Genomic DNA, 23,321 nt, shown 5'->3' with positions numbered 1-23,321 from the left:
CATTCGTGAAACTGAACTGAAATGCACTGACGTAGTGGTGGTTGTATTATTATGGCAGTTTATTTTTTGCATGGTACTGGATACCTTAGTCTATTTCCTGCCCATGGAAAAGTCTGTACTCGCCTCTGACTCTCCTTATTCCATGTGTATGGTTTAGATTTGTTTAGGGAAAATATCTTGGCTAAATGACCACAGTTTGTTCATTAAATTTTCACAGGTTTCTTATCCGTGGTATAATTGTTCTTCAGCACCTGTTAAACTTGAAAAAAAAAAAAAAGTTAAATATTACTCTTACTGGGATATCTTAGGATCCTCTTATTTTAGTGGTGTTAGTTTCCCATAAGACCGCCTCAGCAGTTTTTTTTCCCCCATCCTTTTTTTCTGCTACGTGTACCATATGAGTCAAAGTGTTTTCCGTACTTCCTATCTGACCGAAAAGGTGGCAAGATGACGGCAGATCCGAATAAAACAGAAATTCTGGCAGTGTTTAAAAGACTGAGAGCAATCCCGACAAATAAGGTAAGAGAGTGTTATCAAAATCGCATATTATATAGCATACATATGAACTTGTCAGCCGCGGGGGAGTATTTACCGTTGCCTTTTGGACTATTTAAGCCGGTGATAGCCGAGCTGTTAGCTAGTCTACTCTACACGACACAAATATGCTAACTAGCAGCAGTTAGCCAGCTCCTTTCCTATCTGCCTGGGCCTATCCAGCGCATTAAGCCACGTATAGCTAGCCAACGCGTTCTTTCCAGTTAATTCAAGGAAACGTTACACGCGAAATCGTGTCAATAAGCAGCAGCCGTCATTAATACGTATTGTATCTACACATTAATTTAGGTTAGCCCTCTCGCCGAGTTGAGCCGGCGCAGTGTTTCAGCTGTTTTTCGAAAACAAACTGGGCAGCTAAACTAATTGTGTTAGCTAACTAGCATACAGCTTTAGCTGAACCTGTTTTATGTTCTCGCAACATAGTCGAAAATAATCATCAACGATATCTTCCTAAATTTGTTTGGTTTTGCATATTTTACTGATTGTCACTGAATTTAAGTAATTTAAATCCAAAACGTTTGGATTTGGCATAAGCCATTCCCATCATCTAGCGTATTTTTACATTAGGTGAATGACTTAACTATAACAGTTCTGTGATCCACAGCTTAGCTCGCCTAAGGTAAATGATGGAAACCACAAGATGTTAGAAATATAACTGAAGTAGATAGAATCCATCGGGTCAATTTGTGTAAGAAGACACAGGTAGCTCCCTGTTTGCCCAAGGAAAGCACCCCTGACTGTCAGTGCAGTGCTAAACTGAAAATGGGATTGTGTGTTTTCTCCCCAGGCCTGTTTTGACTGTGCTGCTAAGAATCCAAGCTGGGCCAGTATACCATATGGAGTATTCCTCTGCATTGACTGCTCTGGGATTCATCGCTCTTTAGGAGTCCATCTCAGCTTCATCAGGTCTTTTTCTCAGCGCTGATTCTCAGCATTTCCCTCTCAGTTTTCTAGGTTTTTGCAGTTGTTTTTGAAACTAAAGAGTGAAATGATTAACCTTTTTGACAGAATATCAGTAGTAATATCAATAATGAGTAAAACTGTTTTACTCACTATATTTGGTAAAACAATGATTTAATAAAAACTTGGATACTGCCCAAAGACCTAATTATCTTCTAGCTCTGAATATAAGACTTGTTGTTTTGCTTTTTAGATCTACTGAGTTGGATTCGAACTGGAGCTGGTTTCAGTTGCGTTGTATGCAAGTTGGGGGAAATGCTAATGCGGTAAGCTCTAAAGCTAAAAAAAAGGTTATCTCTGTGAGAGAAGAAAGAGGGATTGTTGAACTGTTAGGCACATTTAGGCATAAACCATGTGTAATTTTTTAGTTTCCTACTTTTAATATGGTAGTTTAGAGGACAATGATGGTCCGTCCAAAACTAACTAGGTACATTGAATGTTTTTTGTGAATTTTCAAACAGATGGGAACAGACACTATTCACACTCTCTAAACTATTTCACCTTTCATAATCAAAGATGAAACCTAATATAATAGAGCTGCATACTCTCTTAACTGGTGACACTTGACTCCCTCATATGTCTGTTTCCCCCCCCCCCCTCCCGATGAAGACCGCCTTTTTCCGTCAGCATGGTTGTACTACCAGTGACACCAATGCAAAGTACAACAGCCGAGCTGCCCAGATGTACCGCGAGAAGATTCGGCAGATGGCTAATGCAGCCCTCTCCAAATATGGCTCTGATGTGAGTTTCATTGGGAAACCATAGGCATGCCAGGGCCCCGCTGGCCAAACTGAGTGCATGGCCTGCACATGGTCAGAATTTGGTCAGAAAACTACGACTAACCAAATATCAGTCAGTCATATTAATAGCTATTTTAATACAGTGTTATGATGTGTTGAGCTCTTTGTCTAGGTTTTAAAAGAGCTGCAAGAAGAAGAACAGCAGCAACAAAAATTACCATAAACTCACTACTGTTTTCAGACTGTTTGTTACATGTACATATACATGTACAACAGTGTTACACATAAAGCTATTTTACTCCAAGTTTTTGTTATTAGCTAAACTTTGGTCTGGTGAGTCACTGGGGCAAATTCCAGTTTATATCACCAGTGCCAGGTTTGTTCAGCATGAGAGATAAAACGTTATATAATTCTACACAATGTTCAATCCTTTTGGCAAATACCCGGCACGCAAACAAATCAGTGTAGACCTCATGTCTTTGAAAAGTTTGTGATGTTTTGTGGTGTCAGCTTAATTTGATTTTGCACTCTTTATCTCCCAGCTGTGGATTGATACGTCAGGCAACCCTCAAACTCCAACAGCAGAGAAAAAAGAGACTGACTTTTTTGATGAACATACTCAGGTATGTACACACTCACTGAAGGGTCAGATGTTGTAACTAAAGTATACACTGGCCTTGTGTACACCTTGCATTAAGATCCGATCACAAGTTGACAGCTCAAAAGTACTGGTGTAAACGCATCCAGTGCGCATTGAGGTCGCATCGAGATCCGATCACTCAGACCACATTCGGAGGTGGTCTGGACCGCATATGACCACATTCTTATAGCAGTGTAAACGCGAGTGCAATCTCAACCACATTGAAGGGCCGCCTACTTAACTGACGTTGCCTGCTTACGCGGAAATACGAACTCATTCGCGTATGCAGCCTACACATATGCTCGCCAACAGCGTCATATTAAAGCTCGACAACAGGCAACGACAGCAACAGGCAAAATGGGTATTGTTTTGGTTTCTTCTTTTTCTTCTTCTTCTTCTTTTAATTTCCAGCAGACTAGGCAGGGGAAGTGCATTGATGCCTCTTGCCAATTAAAAACAACAACGTTTAAGGTGAAAAAGCTTAATGTGGTCTAATGTTTCAAAACTGCGATCAGTGATCACCAAATTTCTCTCGGACATCTCTTGTCAGAAACGCCTCCTGTCAAAAAAAATGAAAATCGAAGCCCGAGGAGTATGGTCGTTATCTGACGTTAAGCATTGTTCTCTTCATGGACACCCATTATAAGGAAACAGCTTAATGTGCCTTAATGTCCCAAAACAGGGATCAGTGATCACCAAATTTGTCTGACATCTCACATGTCATAAGCACTACCTCCAGTCAAAAAAAAAAGCAAAACTGAAATTCAGTGAAAAGGGTAATGTTGGAAATGACTTGCATGTTTATTTATCCGATCTCAAGTGGTCACTCGAGACACGGATTCTAAAGCCAGGTGTAAGCGGACGTACTTAGAGCTGTCCATTTGCGATCAGATCACCAAAATTGGATCTTAATGCAAGGTGTAAACAGGGCCACTGACACCAGATGTGATTATTAAAGGATTGAATGTTTATTTTAACATCACCTGGGACGTCAGTGTCTTTGTTTTTCCATTGGTGTGTAAATATGTAAAGTTGGCCATCTGTTTGTTTGTCCTTAGCAGCCTGCTCACAGTTGGGATATGGCATCACCATCCCTGTTGGAGCAGAATGGAGCTGTGTCTGTCAATCCAGAAGTGAAACAGGAGACCCCCAAAGTGCCTGAGAGTGTCAGCACTCGTAAGTTCCTGCTGTTTTCTTTGCGGGACACACACCTCTCCTTAGTTTGGTCTGTGCGTCTGACTCGTACATTGTCCAGCACCTCACTGTTTTGTCATCCTCCTGTACTTTTCATCTTTGTTTTCTAAATCCACTGTACAGTCTCAGACAGGCTCCAAAATATGCATTATTTAAAAGCAAATTGGTGTTTAACTGAAAGTGTAGGCAACATGTAGAAAGTGTAGGATGAGAGGTTGATGCATAAAGACTGCCCATTACACTGTGTTTATTGTTACTGTAATACTTTAGCCTACTTTTGCCAACTATAAAGTTGAAAACAAATCAATTCATGGTTTCTAGACCTTCTTTTGAACGGTGGAGAACACCAGCGTGCTAGAAATTTTAAGTTATAAATGTTTTTATCGCATTCCATATACTGATGCGCAGAACGCACCGTTCGAAGTGCGTGCTAGGTTGACCTTTGCTTTTGAGTTGTCTCCCTGAGGCAGTTAACATGGCTTACTTGTACTGTAGATATAAAACTCAGATTAAGCTTGCTTATTAGCCATAGTTACCATTTGACAGTAAACGATCATTGTTTGCTTATGACCGTAGCATTCTGGTAACCTGTTAAAACGTTTGCACACTGTATAAAATATGTAGGTGTATGATGAAGTGTAGTGTAAATACATAAATGTGTGTGGAGCTGGTTGTTAATATGTCTTACATAATCGTAATCATGTGACCTTAAGGGCCTGAATCTTTGCTGTAACCCATTTGTAGTGTGTAGCTGGTACTCTGTAGGCAGTAGTGTTTTAAAGGTAAATGAAGAGGGCCGGTGATTAGACGGTCAGATATATGATTGCAAAGGATGAGAGGAAAACTAGAGCTACGTCGTTTAAGATTCCCTACTGGTTTTCAGGAGTAATGTTACTATCTCACAACAGAGAGTTCTGTCATTAGGGAACCTTAAATATGTTTCCTGTTTCTTGTGCAAAGTCCGTTTTTTTCCCAATTACGTTGAGGAATCAAAAACACAGTTCCGATGCCTCTCATGTTCCGAGTGGCAACTGTGAAGAAGGAAGTGGGAAGACAATAGAAACGTGGGAAAAGGTTGGGTTTTTTCTTTTGTTTATTGATTGAAGTGAAAATAATGAGTGTCTTTTCCCCTTTTTAGAGCCGGAAGAGGGCCCAAGTATTGAGGGGTTAAGCACGTCCCCCAAAGCCGCAATTGGTGAGTATTTACTGTGACGTTTGTAGTTGTATGTGCGTATATAAGGAGCAAGGCACATCTACTCTACATACTGAGAGAAAAGTGAGTTGAACTGTTGAGTCCTTCAGTTGCAGAGGATTCAGGGGATAGGGCCCTCTAACTACTTTCTCTCATTTTTAATTAATATTAAACATATCAGATTCCTTCTCATACATCGAAATTATACAAAACAAAAACACCAGACAAGACACGAATTAGTCACTCCCATCGCAACCATCGTGACAAATTTTCAGTTGAGCTTTAGCACAATAAATAAACCTCCCATGCTGAAATGCTTCAACAGCCCCGTCCCAGTACTTTGTTGTAAATAATTGTAATTTATTGTCATTGTAGTTTGATTTAGGCCACAGTAACCAGCCTCTTTACCCCTGTGTATACTGTGTTTGCTCTGTTATGTAGATGAGTCAATGTGTTTGGCGTCTGGTCAGCCACTACCTCCTAAAGGTGATCTGATTGTCTGACATTGCTACTGGCTAACTGACTTACCAGATGTCAGGAGCATGGTTTTTTGCTTGATTGACGCTTGACTAGAGTGTGACATGGTTGCTTTGAGCCAACTATCCCCCCTCTTAGCTGTACAACATGACCTGACCAGTACTGCGAAAGCTTGATTTCATTAATTGCTGGACATTCAGCTTAGCTTTCTGGCTAACCCCATTTAATAATAACATTTGCAAAGTTTATTTCCAAAGACCTTTATTGATTCATTTATTTTTAAATAATCACAGAATTGCAGCTTTTTCCTTTTTGTGTTTAAGCTTAAAGGCTGTTTGCTCCCTGAGTGCAGGTGTGCCAGTGAAATTTGTTCAGTTTCATGTCTTGTGTTAACTCTTCTCTAACTCCCTTTACGCCCCATTCTTTCAAGACAGTCTCTCCATACATATATAACACAGAGGAAACTGATAGCACGTATTCCTATTTAAAGCCTTTGTTACTACTAGTGATTAAAAGTCTGATCAAAAGGCCTCTTTTTTTTTTTTTTTTTTTTTTTTTACTTTTTTTCCCATAGAGAGCCTTACTGAGAATTAATTTAACACAGCATTGCAAAAAAAAAAACAATTAAAATAATTCTTTCTTGTGTCATTAAGTCCCTTACATACACACAGGTGATGGTAGGTCAGATCTCTGGGGCTCTTTGGCTTCTCTTGTACTGGTGTGTGGTGTGTATGGCTGCCACTCTGCCTCCTGGCTTTGCAGGCCTGAAATGCCACATGGCTGTGTGACAGTTCCTCTGGTCATGCTCTAATTATCACCGCCCACAGCAGGTGCATTGTTTTCAACACTGCTTGGGAAAAATATGGTGGGAGGGAGTGGTTTGTTTGATTTTTGATCAGTTGTTTTGGTCACGACTGCCTGCCAAGCGTGTTGTGACTAGTGTCAAATGCTACTGTCCTGGTCAGCTCATGTATTTTAATCTGTTTTCAGAGGTGAGACCTTCCATTATCGGAAAGAAGAAACCAGTTGCCGCAAAAAAAGGGGTAGGTCAGAAGTGAATACCATAATGACTCTTCTGGTGAAACCGAAAGGAAGGGTGTTTTAAATTCCACTACTTTGCCTTGTTACCACTAGGTGTCAGGCTAACAGTAGATGACGCAGGTTAAAAAAAAAGTGCATACAGTAATTGTCTCTGTGACTGAATGTAAACCTGGAAAAAGAGCTGCTGTGCAAGAATAATGCTCACTGTGCAGTCCTCATGATTTTGTTTTTTTTTTTTTTAAGTTGTCTTGGTCACTGTTCATTTGTACAGTCCTACATGCAACTTAATGTTTCTGTGTTTCTCAGCTGGGCACTAAAAAAGGCCTAGGAGCTCAGAAGGTAAGCAGCAAGAACTTCACTGAAGTGGAAAAGCAAGCTCAGGTGGCTGAGAAACTCCGAGAAGAGCAAGCTGCTGAGGCCAAGAAACAAGCAGAGGAGTCCATGTGAGTCAACACGTATATACATTCACTCTGTCAGCAGGCTTTCACAGCTGATGGCAAATGCATTTAAGAATCCAGTCTTATAAGTGTTGAGTGCATCTACAGAAGTTTACATTTATTACTGTAACAGAACTGCTTCTATGTGATTGAATCTGGATTTGTCCTCTCCTGGCAGTGTTGCTTCCATGCGCCTGGCCTACAAAGAGCTGGAGATTGATAGGAAAGTGGAGGAAAAAAAACTGCAGAATCTGGAGGGCAAGAAGAGGGAGCAGGCTGAGAGACTGGGCATGGGATTTGGAAACAGGAGGTACAGGAACCCTTGATCTAAAAGATTTTCAACACTAACTGCAGGTTTTGCTCAATTATTTATTAATGTATTTGTCCACGGCATTTAAAAAAAAAAAAAAAGACTTACCCCATAACCTCAGAATGAATGATGTGTGTTTTCAAATAGTGGTTTAAAAGGAACTTAATGTACACAATATCTCTAAAAGGACAATACTGACTGAACTCTACTTGTTTTTCTAGTGCTGTGTCTCACTCAGTGATGTCAGAGATGCAGGTGATTGAGCAGGAGACCCCAGTAGGAGCTAAGTCATCTTCCCGCTCTAAATTGGACATGTTTGATGAGCCAGGATTTACCTCTGGGCCACCTAAGTAAGTTTGACAGTTATCAGCATTTGTCTGTGAGTCCATAATCAGAGAGCTAGTAATACTGCAGAGAAACCATGATCCCTTCCAGCAAAATGATATAAACAGTGTAATGTCCTATGTTAGATCATTTTATGGCAAATTCCGGACAATTTCATTTTTTATTTTAGGTACAAGGACAACCCTTTTACTGCTGGAGATGGTTTTGGCTCACGATGGGATGCAGATGGAGGTTCCTCCTCTTTCTCTACCTCCTGGGCTCTGGACAAAGAGGAATCTAAAGAGAGTGAAGTCACAATTTCCAGCATTCAACCAATTGGAGAAAGGTCTGATATTTTTATATGTGTAATTGCACGATGGTCCTTAAACCCATTTACTGATAAAATGGCTACAGAATACAAATGAACTCCGTGGTCAGATAGAAATGACTCACTGCTCATGTAGAGATATAATTATGTATCTTAGGTTGCCAAGCAGACGGAAACCAGACACGACTGTGCCAGTGATGGAGTCTAATGAGGCACGAGAGAAGTTTGCTAATGCTAAGGCCATCTCCTCAGATATGTTCTTTGGCCGTGAGACAAATGCAGAGGTACTGAAAGGAACACTCACAATATGCTATTAACAGGGCAAAGTCTTTAGCAAACAAATTGTGTCTGTGCTAACAGTGGCTAATAAACTGAACAGATCTGCTGCAAATGTACTGAAAGGAGTCCTCAACAAGTGCAAAAGCTGTTTTTAACTTCATAAGGCCTTTGTTCTCACATAAGGAAACTATACAGACGACTCAGCCTGAATTGTTGAAATATTACCCTCTAATTTCCTGCAAATGTTTACATTCATACATGACCTTACTTAAAGAGACTTGTTAATTTTGGAAGTTTAAATTGATCTTGCTGCTAAAAGTAAATAAAATCCTCCCCTAGCAATATGACAGCAGTCTGAAAGGAGTTACTTGACAAAGAACTTGACTGTTGACAAAGACTGAATTTTACATTTCTCTGCCGTGTTTGTGTTATAGTATGAGGCAAAGACTCGCCTAGAGGGACTGTCAGGCAGCACTGCCATTAGTTCTGCTGACCTGTTTGGAGATGGCAGTAACCGCTCTTCAGGTAGGGTGTGTGAGAGTGTGTGCGTATATGTGTTTGAGCAGTTTTTATCCTCGTGGGTCCTGTGGAGAAATGAGATTTGATCAAATTGTGTTTGTATTTGTTGTTCTGTTTCAGGGGCATCAGGCTTTGACAGCGTGCTTCCCTCTGGCCCAGATATCGCCCAGTTCAAACAGGGCGTGAAAACTGTAGCCGGAAAGATGGCCGTGTTGGCCAATGGAGTCATGAATACCATTCAGGTTAGAGAGGCTTTGGATCACGCTATTTGAACACTTATCTAACTGATGTAGCCGTTAGCCTACCATTAAGGGCAGCAAATCCTTTCTGACCAGTATTTACTGCTTAACATTTTCTATGTGTTTTGTCTGCTGTTGTTGGAGTGAGTATTGATAGTTGGCAGTGCCCCTATTTGATGCTGAAATATTGAAGTGACAGCACGTCAAAGAGAGTGTTATATGATGTCATTTGTTTAATGTTTGCTATAAATGTGTTTTCAATATCTTCCTTTTATATTCTAACAGGATCGCTATGGCTCGTACTGAAGAGCAACATAAGACAAACGGAAAAGTAAACGACATGAAATGGAAAGTACCTCACCGCTGATTGAATCTGGTCTTTATGCTGATCAAAACCGACAGAGACATTGAAGGCATCAAAGACATGGGAGCCATGAATCTTTCATCCCTGTCTCTCCCAGCCCTCTAGCTTTTCACAGACACTCTGACCGACAGTATTTCAGTTTCTTTTGGACACGTTTGTGTTCTGTTTCCAGACATCAAAAAGCACTGAAGGTGTAGAAAGTTGTTTTCAGAAACATGGTGCTTTCCATGCAAACGAATAGCCCTCTTTTCTATACCATTTGTGGTCTCCAGTTTCAAATAGTAATCAATTAAGAAAAAAAAAAAAACCAACAACAAAAAAAAACATATTCTCTATGAAATGTATAACCAAATTTATTCTTAGTTTTGCCATGTTCTCATGGTTTGCTTTTGTATGTAAACGGTATCATGTTCTAAATGGACAGTGCAGTATGACAGTAATGCATTGACTCCATCAGGCAGAGGAGCCAATATCACCTCTAAATTTATATTTTCAGCGTTATTTTTTTCCTACCATGTCACTAACATAGTGCATGTGACTCAGTGACAGTGACTTAATTTGAAGAGTAAACAGACTGAGAGTCTGTCCTGAAGCAGGGTGACGTAACCTCACAAAGTTTCATTTAGCATTTCATTTCTGATAACGGATGGTATGAGAGAAGTCTTTCTTTTTTGTGCAATATGTATTGTGTGTGGCATTATAGTTTTGGAATCAGCTTCTTTTGAGGTTGCTGTGTTGGCAGGCATGGTCAAACTTGTTTATGTGGGTGTTTTTAGCTAGGACTGTTAAGAACAGAGAGAATATGACAGTTAGTGAGGACATTTTTAATGATTTATTTTTCATCACTTATTGGTCAAATACTGAACCACTGCTTGCTGAAAACGTGATCACTATGTTCATATTTTCAGCCAAAGACTAGTTTGTAATATCAGTTGTATGATATAAGACTGCAGGTTGTTGCACTCAACCTCCTAGCCCCAATTTCATCACAGGCAGTTAAAGGGAAGTGTAAATGGTGAGCTTTTCTTTTAGTTGAAACTGACTGTAACACGGTTACCTTGCCCGAGATCTTCCTCATTTCTCTTGTCCCAGTGGTTTTATCTGATTATTATGAAGCATCCTGAAGTGGTGTTCTTTTTGTTAGATCAACAGCACCCATGCGCGCGCGCGCACACACACTCGGACATATGCACAGGATGGTGACATGCTAAAAGAAGCCAGTAGGTGTTTTGTCTCCAAGTTTGAGCAATGGTATCATCTTGATCAATGCCAGGTTTAAATTGATTGATGTTACTTTGAGTTGTGTTCATCTCTAAACCATTGGTTGTTAAGAGAATGCAGTCCATAAAGCACGTTTTAGAGAAGTGCACCTTTAATCGAAAATACACAACGCTGTCATGTTGAACTGCTTTGAAAAATGATACTGTTTACTAATATCTGGTGGGGTTATGCATGTGCAGTTCTATTTCTTGTACATGCATTACAAGTTTTTATTTTTGTTTCTTGTATTTATGTTTCTAACAGTATCCACAATTCCATGACTTGCCTGTCCATATTTGCCCCAGTGCTTAATTTTAAAATAAAGTATGATACTCCAAACTCCTTGATAAAAACAGTTATTTATAATAGATGTCAAGAAGAAATTTAACAGATTTGTGTCAATAAAGATTTAAATCCTCTTACCAGTTGTTTGTTACTCCAAATTTATTTGCATATAATCATGGAGAGAATGAGTGCAAAGTAAACCAAAGTGCTATAAGTGAATAGCAGTAACAACATATTAAAAACACAATCCAAGACATTATCACAAGGCAAACTGTTAAAACAGGATATTAATAGGAAGAATAAGTAGCTGACCCTTGCTCACTCATAAGCAGGATTGGGAGACCTTTAAATTAAACTAAGTGCTAACACACATCAGCTCTTTCATGTGGCTTTTTGAATGAAGGTCTTTCATCCCTATTCTCATATATGTTAGGACAAGAAAAACCCACCCCCTCTTCATTTAACCTTGGAAACAGAGGAGTTGACAAAAAGAATGAACTAGGTTAAGCAAGAGAGCTATGTTGTGTGATTAAAAATTATAGGTTCTGCACGGCTGTAGACAAAGAGCCTTTGATCACAAGAAGCTACATGAAAGCAAGGCTTGGTCAGCAAATGAAGACTTGACCGAATTGCATTATAACATTTAATTAGAATCAATGCATCAATATAAGTGTAAGTGTCCCTTCAGCTTTTTATGTTCAGTTAGGAGGAGATGATAGGAATGAAAAACAGAAAAACATTGTACATCACCACTTTTGTAGGTATTGTCTTTTGCAAAGCCCTTAATTATTTAAAATGCCCTCTGCTTCAGTGAAATGAAAGGTTTGTGAATGTGGTGAAAAAAAAGGTACTGTAACACAAACGGAATGAAAGTGATTCAAAACCCTCAAAAAAAGTCCCTGAGGACATTCAGCTTACACCACTGCAACATCAAAAAGTAAAGTTCTCTTTGTTTCATACTTCAGACATACATACATACATTTGGTTCAAATTCTGTTACGCCACAGTGACTAAATGTAGATTTTCCCTTAGTGCAACACCTTATAAATATATGTTCATCATAATTGTTCCCTTCAAATTCCATTAAAAAACAACAATACAGATATGTCTAACATTTCACAATATCATGAGCTTCGACAATATGGCAATAAAATTGATTCAAAGCTGAACATTTCTTCTTCATATCTCACTGCTGACTAGTATGGTAAATGGTCAGTTGATCCAGGCGTATGAGTAGAACCCATTGTTCTCCCATAGACTACACCGCTGGGCTGAGGGATTCTGAACCACAGACAGATCCTTGGCTAGCAGAGCTGTGTTTGAAGGAAACTCTGGCCACTCATCTGGCATCCTCCCTGTAAATGAAGAGCAAGTGACGATGAAACCTAAAACGGAACATGTATGCATGCAGAGTTTTCTCAGCTGTTTGCAAAATCTTTGACCATTTTTGGGATAACTGCTAGCAGTGTTTTAACAATGCACTATGTTGTATTTGCTCCCTCTAAACAGATTGAAACAAAAAACAAAAACAAAAAACAAACAAACAAACAAACAAAAAGATTTCCAGGTCACCTTCTCTTGCAAAATGGATGAAGTACTTTGTGAGCACTTCTTGAAAAGCCATGTCTTCTGGGCTTAAGGTCCCCAACACATTCTTAAGCCCCCTAAAAAATGCCAGGCTGTCCAGGAGATGAAAGGAAAAACGACTGGGGAAAGTCAGCAAGCCTGAGACGTTAGCCTCTTTGGATGGAGTATAGGTCACCAGATAGCGATACACAGGGCTCTTAAGGGCCTCTGGAAAGAAGAGAAAACTTGCATTACAACAAACTGCACTTTAACATGTTGTTTTAGGGTCTTGAGTTTTGGCTAATGTTTAAGAGGGGTGAGAGTCTCACAATGGAAATAACCTAAAAAGCCTCTATTAATGGCACTAAAAGCCAAAAAACTAGCTTGGTGAATCCTATAGGCACGGATGTGATCTTTACCGTTATTTAAGTCCATTGCATTCTGGATAAGAAACACAACAAGAGAGGATGCAAAGGCAGAGAAGAGTCCTATTAAGTGTCTATAAATGAAGGTCAGAGCTGTGATACTGTATGTTGATAAGTGACCATACCTGAAGCCCTCTTGGCCAGGTCATTCATTGGACAGGTCACCCTCATGTCAGACACCATGGTTGTGTAGAGACTCTCAGGACAGCGGTCAGGGGTTGGGCAAGGTGCAGAGCTGTTATACAGCCTCAGTGCCTGTGAGGTCACGTTCTCTCCAAAAGGACTAAGTTTTTCTGCAAATATGAAAACACTGTTCTACATTTTCTTACACTTTTTCATGCACATGAGTTTTTAGAGAAGGATCACCTTACCTGTAACAAACCACTGATAGTCTCCCCATAGCCACATAGACATGTTCTCATATGGGGGACTAAAGAGGAGAGAATTTACAAAGAGGTATGAACACACTTAAAGCATTGTTTCACACTGGTCAGGAGAAGAAGGGAAAAGCTACAGTGATTTACCTGAAGTCTGTTTCTTGTGCGGTTGTTCCAATCAAGAATGGCACATCGTTATAGGTTCCCCTCTTCTCCCAGGTTTCGAATGGAGGATCAGAGAGTACATGACCATCAACAACAGCAATTGGACCCACAAAGCGCCCTTTAACTGGTAAATCAACCAGATCATCTGCTGCCCAGTATGGGTACTCTTGCCATGGAATTGCCTGGATAAAGAGTGTTATACTAGCACATTATCTTTCCAATCACAATTGTAGTGTGGAGGTAATTTACTTTGAAATAACAGGATTCATTCATTTGCACAGTCATATCTATAGAACTGAATAAAGAGGATCTGAAGATGAGAACATAGTTTTTCTTCAATAAAATCAAGAGCATTTTTGAGTGAGTATATACAGTAAACATTTGTTTGATGTTCACAATTGATTTCAGCAGAGGAGCTGGACTCAGCCTCTATTTTTAACCCTGGTGCAGGAGGATAAGTAGACTGCAGCATTGAGAGAACATCAGAATATGCTTTACCCGTAGGATCTGACTGACGGTCAGTCCCCTCAGACAGGCCGCGTTTGTGCAGCCAGTCTTCTGCAGGAACACAAGGTTATCTTTCTCTGCTGACCTCAGTGAGGCATTTAGCACATATGAGCCGCTCATGTCGATTGCACGATGGAAAAGACCCTTAGCAAGTGGTGACATCATTAGAGCCCACACCGATGTGCCTCCTGTTGACCAGTCACAAAAAAGAACCAGGAATGTGTAGGGCAGGGTACACAGGAGTTTTTAGTAATAATCTAAAAAAATACATTCAGACTGCAAAAACAGTGTGAGTTTGTTCATGGTCTACGCCTTGTTGCTCTTACACATTAATGGGTGATTTTTATAAAGGCAGAAATACCTGAACTCTGCCCAAATATGGTGACCTTTCCTGGATCTCCCCCGAAAATGTGGATATTTTTTTGGACCCACTGTAAAGCTAGAATCTGGTCCATGAAGCCGTAGTTCCCTGGAAGATTACGCAATTTCATTTTCACACGTTTCCAAACTTTGACACAACAAATAATAACATCAGTAATGAGAGAGGTAAGTTTGATGTTTCATTACAATTTAACGGAGAAGAACAAGAACTATATAGTACAATATGTAAAAAGTGAAAAGTAAGTGAAAACGGAAATCTCATAACTCCGCGGTGTTCTGTCTGTCCTGTCTACATGAGCCACATCTCTAATTGTACGACTCATTCTGCATTGAAATTTGTCGAGCCAAAACTCATGATGTGTGCTGACAGAACAGGAACTAACCAGAGGTATTGGTGGGAGACCCCTCTCTGAGCAGCTCAAGAGCCATGAAGCCAAAGGCGTTGAGTCTGTAATTCATACTAACATAGACTGTCTGAGTGTGGACAGCTAGCTCCTCTGTGGGAGAGTAACCCTTCTCTTGTCCACTCAGCATGTGCAGATATCCTCCATGGATCCATACCATAACAGGTAGAGGTTCTGCGGGTTGCAGGGATGGTGTCCAAACACTCAAGTGTAGACAGTCCTCTTGTCCCATCACATGCCCCTGACTGTTTAGTGGCTGCACTTGTGCACAGACACTACGGAAATGTGTCGCGTCCAAAACGCCATGCCAACACAGCCCAGCCTCATGTAGGTCGACTGGAGGTTGCCACCGCCGTGGGCCAACAGGTGGTGCAGCATATGGGATCCCTTTAAAAGAGTAGGCTCCATCCTTCGAACGACCACGCAACCAACCACATTCTGTGACCACCTCTACGAGACTTGGGGGAGGGGTCTGGGCCACATAGGCCAGGTAGCCAGCAAGTGTGAGCAGAGACAGCACACCACACACAATAAGAAACATACACTTGCGTGACAAAACAAGGAATGGACTAACATAGTGACGTCTGCAATACTGGATCTCCTCCTCGCCTTCATCCTGCACCAGGTAACGGTACTCGGTTCCCTCTGGCACCTCAAACACATTCTCATCCATCTTTTTGCTGTGGGAGACAGGGAGGGCATGTGAGACAGATTTCACAAATGTTTCCTTCTTGAAGTCTAAATTCAGGGTTACAATACAGTTAGCCACACAACTATTCTATTTATAAAAGCCCAGTAAAACGTGATACAGTGATATGTTATTCAGCATAACACAGCAAAACAAAGAATTTACTGGATGTAACAAAATGCTTGACTGTGCTCCTATTGCACTGGCTCAGAACCATTGTAAAGAAAAAATAAGAGTGGCAACAACACTCGATCGTAGTTCAAATCATATTAAGAATACAAAGAGGGTTTTTTTCCCCTATCTTTCATCGAAACACTAATCTATCAACGTTTGGCTTTCCATATATGGAAATATCTACTGAATTTCTTGCACGCACTTCGAGATAATATGTAATACTTCAGTGAACCCTCGTAAAACCTTGAACAACAACGAAGTGGGTCATGGCCTAGATTGACACAGAATAACTGTTAATCCAGTTGAACCTGTATACCAAACCGATGTACTTGGTTTTATTGTCACGCTAAACTTTGCAAAATCAGGTTACAACACATTTTGAATGACACAGGCCACTGCTGAATGCAGAAAACTTCGGCCATATGTCTGTATCTCGTGAATTTGTCTAAACTCCGTTCGTGTGTCCTCAACAGCAGCTGTAAACTAATTGGTAAAGAGTCATTATACCGAGATAGAACATTGAAAGTATACTTAGACATGGCGTTTTAACAGCAGAGTTTGAGCGAAGAAAAACTCGCCTAAAGCGCGACAATGTTAGAAATATCTTGTAATGTATACAGTTAAAAATTAGTAGGCCTGAAGTAATTAATGACAATTTAGTTCTAACCGCTACTTACCATATCAATGTTTACACGTATTCGCACAAACTTGTCAACAACATTTTTTTAGATATCCTCCCCGCCCCTTTCTTTCGGAAGCCTGCAGTTCCTCCCGAAGAGAAATTGAGTGAGCTCCACCCACAACAAAGGCCTGGAAAACGACGTGCTGTTGATATCCTATTTGTTAAAAGGTAATTTTCCAACAACGTTTGTGTTATTATTTAACGTTAATGGGTTAAATCAGTTTGATCTACAGTGCAGGAGTATACATGCACAGGAAAAATACGTTTGGCAAATGTATTCACTTGCTTTCTACTGAATCTTTAAACTGTAAGGCAACTACAGAGCATTTTTAGGCTTTGAAGCATAATTTAGCCTGCATTATAATGGTCCACGACAGTCTGTCTTAATTGACAATGTAATGATTAATGTATCACAGAAAACGGCTACCTGAGGAAATGGTTGGTAACCTTGATGAATGGGATTTGTTAATATTCTATTCACTGGTTTCACATTGCTACTGACCACGGATTGACCATGATTAATTTGTTAACTGGCTTGGATTACTAATTCTTTATACATGGATGTTGCCAGTGCTGATTGCTGAAATATGTTTGGTCCGCTTTTGAAAAATGAGTGAATGGATTGCCACACTATGACAAGTAATGTTTTGTCAATAACAAATACTGGTGTTCACTGAGGTGACAGGGTTTAGCTGTCCTAAGGGACCTCAGTGAGTGATGGGGTGTCTGTTGGTGCTTGCCCTGAGCTCACATACTCCCTCTAAGCAGTTCCTTTATTTTTTTTTAGCCTGTTCTCTGACATACCCATTTGCCACAGAGATATTACTTGGGTACAGAGATAATATGCATGAAACCACTGTGGAATAGGGGGAGGGTAGCAATTGAGTTCATGTTGATGGGGCTTGAATGATCAAAAGTGCATTAGACTTTTATTTACTTTTAGCTATGAGATTTGTCACTATGGTAAACTGTAAAAACCAACAGTGAAGTATAGATCCATGTGAAGTCGGCACAGGCAATTTCTTGATGTGCCTTGGGTATTCCAAAACATATCATGAACTCTCAGGAAGCATGATGGCATTGAAATATAAACAGCTTTCTAATAATTTTTAATTTATTGAATGCATAGAGTCATGTACAAAACTAGAAACTTAAACACACTGAAATACATCATTCTCAACTGTCTCTTCCCTTTTTTCAGGTCACCTGATTACAGTTTTGAGCAGTATTCACACTATTCTCCAAACCTCCTTTTAAACCACTCTTCAAACCACAAACCAAATTTTCAACAACTCTCATCTAATTTATGAGCAAATCACAGCCGTGTCCAAAGGAGTCTCATTAGTGCTGGCTGGGAGAGCTAGACATGCCCTGTATCCTGAGAATTGGATAAAAACAATGATAACAAAATCAGGTTGGTGCCTTACTACGTGGGCCAATCTGTAAAACCAGCTTTCATACTGACTTAATTTAAGCCACAATTATTCTATAATTGTTGAATTGATAAATTCCTCTTGATGAATAATATGAATCTAATGCAACTGTGTGCTGTTATTGAGAATGTTAGTGAATTTAAAACCAGTACACCTCTGTCATCTATGTACTCAATCCAAAAAAAAAAAAGAGAAAAAAAAAACAAAAAGAAAGAAAGAAAAAGAAAAGAAAAAACATATCCGATGCATGATCAACAAGAAAAAAAACAAAAACAAAACCAAACAAGCTACAATGGGGAAAAATCACATTAAGACAGGGTTTTCAGCAATGTATTAGAAGGAAATAAAACTATATACAATCACCAGTTACAAACTGAAGGACAGCACAGATTCCCCTACTCAAAAGAAAAAGGTGTAACAAACACATTTCAGTCTCTGTGAATAAGTGTATAATCTGGCACAGATGTCAGACTCCTCATAAGCGTCTGTAGCATTGAGCTACGGATTCCCTCCCGTGTCGTACACAAGGTGTCCATCATGAATTCCAACTTGTTGATCCTGAGATCAGCCCCAGTTATAAAAGTAGATCTTCTGCCAGACGGGGAGGTATTCCATCAGCGGACCTGAGAGGACAGGGTGTAGGCATAATTATCCAGGAGCACCGTGCCACTGCTGCTTCCTCTTGTAATAGTGGTACTCAAACACAGGTATGCAAGATGACTGACAAAGTTATATGTAATGCTAACCTGTATGAGTGTTTTCCCTGTGTCCTCCACATTAACGAATAGAAATTGCGGAGTCATGTTTTCCTGAATAATCAGCACTGTCATGAATATCCCTGTCTACTCAAACTGAATCTCCAGTGTCACTTAATATTAAAACTTGGAAAGCACGTTGACAGTTACAAATTCATTTTGAAACTGTGACACTGGTTAATGTCAGCAGTGCACTGTTCAAACTCGTCACATACTCAGCTTTCCCACTGAATGGCAATTAGGCCTTTACTGATCCTCAAGCAGTGATGTACAATTTTGTTTATTGGTAATTTTAGTAATTGAGAGCTGATTTTATATTTGAAAGTAGTGCAACTCCTTCTGATGCTACTAGTGTCTTAAAAATATTTCTGTCTTTCTATTCTGGAGATGAATAACTAAGCATAAATGGTGCCTAAAAAGGAGTATATTCTGCCAGAGAAGTTAAGGAAATGTGTCTTTTTACAAGCATAGAGTTTGGATTAGGATGGTCCACTTACGTGCAACTAATCCAACTCCAGGTACATGATCTCTCAAGAATCGTAGCAGGAAAAGAATCTTTGTTCTGAACAAGGGACAAAAAGTCACCCTTAGAATAAGCAGTCCAAAATGGCAAACAGTTCAACATCATGTAATCAAACAGCATCAATTTATGGTAAACATGTTTCAGTATGAGGAGATGGTAATAAAACAACATTTACTATAGGTAGTATCAGAAATGGATCAGTTATTGCTAATTTGTACTCTTGGGAACTACACTGTGTGTTGTGCTCTACACAGATTAAATAAATATGTTAAGGCACTTACTCTGAGTATCTGTCATAGAAGGGAGAGCGGAGCAGGTAATAGAGAAGGAGGAAGGCTCGCCTCCGCATCTCTGCCCTTTCTCTGCGACTGAGTGTCTTTATGTCACTCAGCAAAGCAAAGCTGTCAGTACAGAAAAAAAAAAGCTAAGTTAAAAACTGTACTGTGTCTTTTCAGGATATCTACCCGACACTGCATACCGAGGAGACAGATAGAAAGAGAAGGAGTTGGGCAAAAACAGAGATCAATGTGTTTCCTCCATACCTGGTTATCTCAAGGAGACCAGAGATGAGCCATGGCTTCCATGAGCGCTTGCCACACAGCCCCAGGCAGGCCACTGAGATAAAGAGCTTTAAGGAGAACAGTGAATCTGACTCACTGACAGACAGACATACAGATGGACACACACACAGACACAGTCCAAAGCAGAAACACACTGTTCCAGTTGAAAACACTAAATGTTCAGCTTTTCCTAATGTGTTGGTTAGCAACTGAATGGGGCATGAGAAACCAAGAAAGTCAATTCATTATCTTAATAAGTTAATAAAATGCTGGAGTGTCATGTTATTAGGAACATTCTCTGACCACCTAAAGCTTGAATTAATAGAAAATGGATAAATAATTGAGTCCTTTGCTTGTGAAACCACCTACAGAGTGCAAGTGTAGACTATTGTTGGGAAAAGATAATAGGAATGAAGTATAACACATGACTGATGATATGTCCTAAGTTGGATACATGGCTAATTCTATGAGTCTAAAGTAGGATACAATGCACTAGAGGCCGTCCAATATATAGAGCTTCTGCCATTGTCTCATGCAGCCCCAGGGGGGTGGGGCTTGAAAGTAATTCCTCCTCTTGAGCACGCTTCTTTTCTCTGTGTGGAGCACCCCAGAGACGAGAACGCAGTGAAGGTGCTTGGAACAAAAGGAAGAGATACACATGAGGGATACAGAAAGACAGAGAAAAGAGAGGGTGTATTAAGAAAAGTGAAAGCGAGATAGTTTGCACTATAACGCTAAATGTCTCACAGATGTAGACAATGAAGGGGTTTGGCTAAAGGAACATAATATCACCAATGGTGGTATTATGGAGGTCAGGCCTTACTTGTTCCCAGAGGTCGCATCACCCTCCCAGAACGCTGGCCCACAAAGGAAGGATTTTCCTCAACATCGATACTGTCCTGCTCTGCTGAAAAAAAAAAGTGACCTTGAATTTGTTTCTTGTCTTCATAGTGTAATCACTGACTGTCAAACTTTAAACTTTAACAGCAATTTATGTATGAGCAAATGTAAAGATGTAGTATTAATATTTTTATTATAAAACGTAGTATTATTTATCTAAATGATGGCTGTGTACGTTTTTACCTCCATTACATAACTGTGACTCTCTGTCAAGGGGAATAATTGGAGGTGACGTTTGAATTCCTGACTTGTACCAAAAGAGCAACAGGACGCGCAGGATAGCTCTGCAGAGAAAGAAAATGAGGAGAAAATTGTGAAGGAGGATCATCTTGACAGCAATAACAGATAAAGTGTAAAGAAAAGGTCACAGACTTTTCTATCACCAGGGTCTCTGCAGGTGGCCTTACTTGGTGATTTGGACGAGAACGATAACCAGCCACCGGCCAACGTCTCCCCAGAGCTTAGCAGCTCCCATCTCAGTGAAGACTTCCACATACTCCAGCACTGACAGCCAGGTGAGCAGCCTCTGGTGTGAGAGCGACTAGAGCAGAGAATGCCAAAGAAGGGCAGAGCACAGAAAATACAAAGTCATTGAGTATCTCTGCGAAAGAACTGTTTTTCCACAAGCTCAAGCACTTAGTGTTGTTGCACTAGTGAAAGTCCCATGGTGCATGTTGGGGAAAGGTTATAGAAGAGTAGATTAATTTAGTGTAACATATTTCACTCACAGTTTCACTTGTTTTTCAGTGCTATTTCTCACTGAATTAGGATCAGGCTGTGCCTTTTAAGATCCAACAATACACTCAGTCCTGGGTAGCCTTAATGTCGGTTGCTATGCCAACTGCACACAGTCTCACTGATTTCTGCATGTGCCTTATGTAAGCAAGCCAAGCTATGCTGGCAAGGGAAGTGCAGTTCGCTATTCATCAGTAACACTGGAGAGTGGTCTAGGGGAGCTGTGTGGTGTAACTGGTAGGTGATGGATAATGGATAAAATATGTTTGAGATAAACACTAAGCATGGGCTTAATAGTGGCTCTGAATCAAAACACTGGTAATCATTAAAACAACAACAACAACAAAAAAAACAGTCCTTACCATAGGCAGGGTCCGAGAAAGACCTTTCCTGAGAATGCCATCATTCAGCAGTACTAACAAGTTAGATGCAGAATATACTGTAAAGGGAAGGAACGAGAAGATTACAGATGTACATCTAAAAATATCTAATAATACAAAAATGCAGAAGAAGCACTATCAAAAATGTGCAGTCTTACCCAACTCTGAGAGTTCATGTGAATCCGTGAAGCGACCTTAAAAAAAAAAAAAAAAAAAAAAAAAGAGTGAAAAATCACAAATTGTAGATGATGACCAGGTGACATTTTCAGTGTGCTGCCTTATTACATTGCTGTCTGTAACTTTCAAAATAAAAACACCAACAAAGTGTTCTAAGAGGCTGTGTTGGGTCACTAAAAGCTGCTAGAACACCTTTGGTGTGCTTTAGCATAGACTGGTCTGATGTTTGGAACTCCATGAGGGATGCTACATCATTGTACTATGGGAAATTATATAATGTGATAAGGTAGTGGAAAACACAGTCTGGGATGCTTATCAAGAACCTCCTTTAAGTATTTAGCTTGGTTGGGATCACTTGACCAGAGATGGTATGGGATGGGATGGTTACATGACCACTGGGATAGAAATGTCTCACCATGGAATGAAGGTAATCACGCAGAGTACCATCTGCTTTGTGGAACTAAACCATGCCAGGAAAATGCACTTCTCTTAAATAGACGACATTTTATACGTCACCTTATTAATAATATGCGTCCAATAAACTTTGTATCCCGTATTTACTTTTCTCCACGTTGACAGTTTCTTGTAGCTATTCTAGTGTGATCACGGAGCTCGGCAACTTTACATAACAAACAATGTGTTCTAAACTCCGACCCCCAATCCACGTAATGTAGGCTAAATTGTTGCCACTCAGGGCTCAGGTGAAAAGGTACATTTAGTTTTTAATATTTGCATGTCTGAGGCATTACGGAACAAGGCAGTCGATGGAGAAGTATTTCCTCGACGTGTTTAAGACTTTCTTATCTCAATCGGCAAATCAATCCTTGCAAGATGCGAAAGTAAAGACATTTACTTTCACTTTTCAAGTTCTAACCTGCTATAAGGTATGACAAAGTCCGGACTGTGCTCTCCAGCTGCGCGGTAGCGGCGGGGTTCTTTGTGACATACTCCTGGTACCGCTCATAAAGACGGGTTAGTTTCTCCAAGTACAGTGTTGACATTCTGTCAGAGACGAAATTACTCTACTTCCACAAGTCCATGAAAGACAAAACGCCAACATACTATAGTAGCACTTCCGCATTATGGTTCTCTTCCTGGGCTAAATGCACAACTTCCTGTGGAATAAGCAAGGCACTTAAAGTGGTATCGGTTGTTGGCAGTTACGGCTGTGCGACGCACGAACATCGGTCCAAAGACGAAGCGTCATCACATATTTCCTTTGAGTAAAATAAAAAAGTTCATGTGGAGAAATAAGATTTGTGATAATCCATTCAGAGGACAATAGTGCATGTGTTTCAGAGGGTTTTTTTTTTTTACTGTTTAGGAGAGATCTAACGCGTGGTTT

The 23,321-nt window shown here is 40.1% G+C and overlaps 3 protein-coding genes across 9 annotated transcripts; 1 reads left to right on the top strand and 2 right to left on the bottom strand.

Moving 5' to 3' along the window:
• The first annotated feature begins 438 nt into the window (after window positions 1-438).
• Window positions 439-9,901, top strand: arfgap2 (ADP-ribosylation factor GTPase activating protein 2). Of its 4 annotated transcripts, none has more exons than XM_030764753.1 (17): window positions 439-519; window positions 1,343-1,461; window positions 1,709-1,781; window positions 2,125-2,256; window positions 2,798-2,878; window positions 3,957-4,071; window positions 5,228-5,284; window positions 5,723-5,767; window positions 6,749-6,801; window positions 7,106-7,242; window positions 7,415-7,546; window positions 7,768-7,896; window positions 8,061-8,216; window positions 8,356-8,482; window positions 8,912-9,002; window positions 9,117-9,238; window positions 9,521-9,901. In XM_030764753.1, exons 1-17 carry the CDS (start codon window positions 448-450, stop codon window positions 9,539-9,541), a joined length of 1,662 nt encoding a protein of 553 aa, XP_030620613.1. In that variant the 5' UTR covers window positions 439-447; the 3' UTR covers window positions 9,542-9,901. The 4 variants fall into 4 exon arrangements, with proteins under 4 accessions (XP_030620613.1, XP_030620612.1, XP_030620615.1 ...); XM_030764752.1 differs by having other exon boundaries at window positions 3,954-4,071; XM_030764755.1 differs by lacking the exon at window positions 5,723-5,767.
• Window positions 9,902-11,330: 1,429 nt separating this feature from the next.
• Window positions 11,331-16,568, bottom strand: si:ch211-71n6.4 (para-nitrobenzyl esterase). Its single transcript, XM_030766578.1, has 9 exons — window positions 16,509-16,568; window positions 14,949-15,649; window positions 14,546-14,653; window positions 14,176-14,372; window positions 13,660-13,859; window positions 13,507-13,565; window positions 13,261-13,428; window positions 12,717-12,938; window positions 11,331-12,499 (listed from the first exon to the last, which is right to left on the bottom strand). The coding sequence occupies exons 2-9, from the start codon at window positions 15,640-15,642 to the stop codon at window positions 12,357-12,359; spliced, it is 1,791 nt and encodes a 596-aa protein (XP_030622438.1). The 5' UTR covers window positions 15,643-15,649; window positions 16,509-16,568; the 3' UTR covers window positions 11,331-12,356.
• A 1,655-nt stretch (window positions 16,569-18,223) lies between these two features.
• pex16 (peroxisomal biogenesis factor 16) lies at window positions 18,224-23,020 on the bottom strand. 4 transcript variants are annotated; one of them, XM_030766204.1, is made up of 11 exons: window positions 22,851-23,020; window positions 21,958-21,993; window positions 21,782-21,858; window positions 21,092-21,225; window positions 20,860-20,968; window positions 20,608-20,683; window positions 20,271-20,417; window positions 19,767-19,839; window positions 19,506-19,625; window positions 19,199-19,263; window positions 18,224-18,569 (listed from the first exon to the last, which is right to left on the bottom strand). In XM_030766204.1, the coding sequence occupies exons 1-11, from the start codon at window positions 22,975-22,977 to the stop codon at window positions 18,511-18,513; spliced, it is 1,023 nt and encodes a 340-aa protein (XP_030622064.1). In that variant the 5' UTR covers window positions 22,978-23,020; the 3' UTR covers window positions 18,224-18,510. The 4 variants fall into 4 exon arrangements, with proteins under 4 accessions (XP_030622064.1, XP_030622062.1, XP_030622063.1 ...); XM_030766202.1 differs by having other exon boundaries at window positions 20,608-20,691; window positions 20,868-20,968; XM_030766203.1 differs by having other exon boundaries at window positions 20,608-20,688; window positions 20,868-20,968.
• Between the last annotated feature and the right edge of the window lie 301 nt (window positions 23,021-23,321).

This window comes from Chanos chanos, chromosome 2 (assembly GCF_902362185.1).
Source record: "Chanos chanos chromosome 2, fChaCha1.1, whole genome shotgun sequence".
NCBI lineage: Eukaryota > Metazoa > Chordata > Actinopteri > Gonorynchiformes > Chanidae > Chanos > Chanos chanos.
Note: the sequence above shows the minus strand (reverse complement) of the source record. Positions and strands in the feature narration are given on the sequence as shown.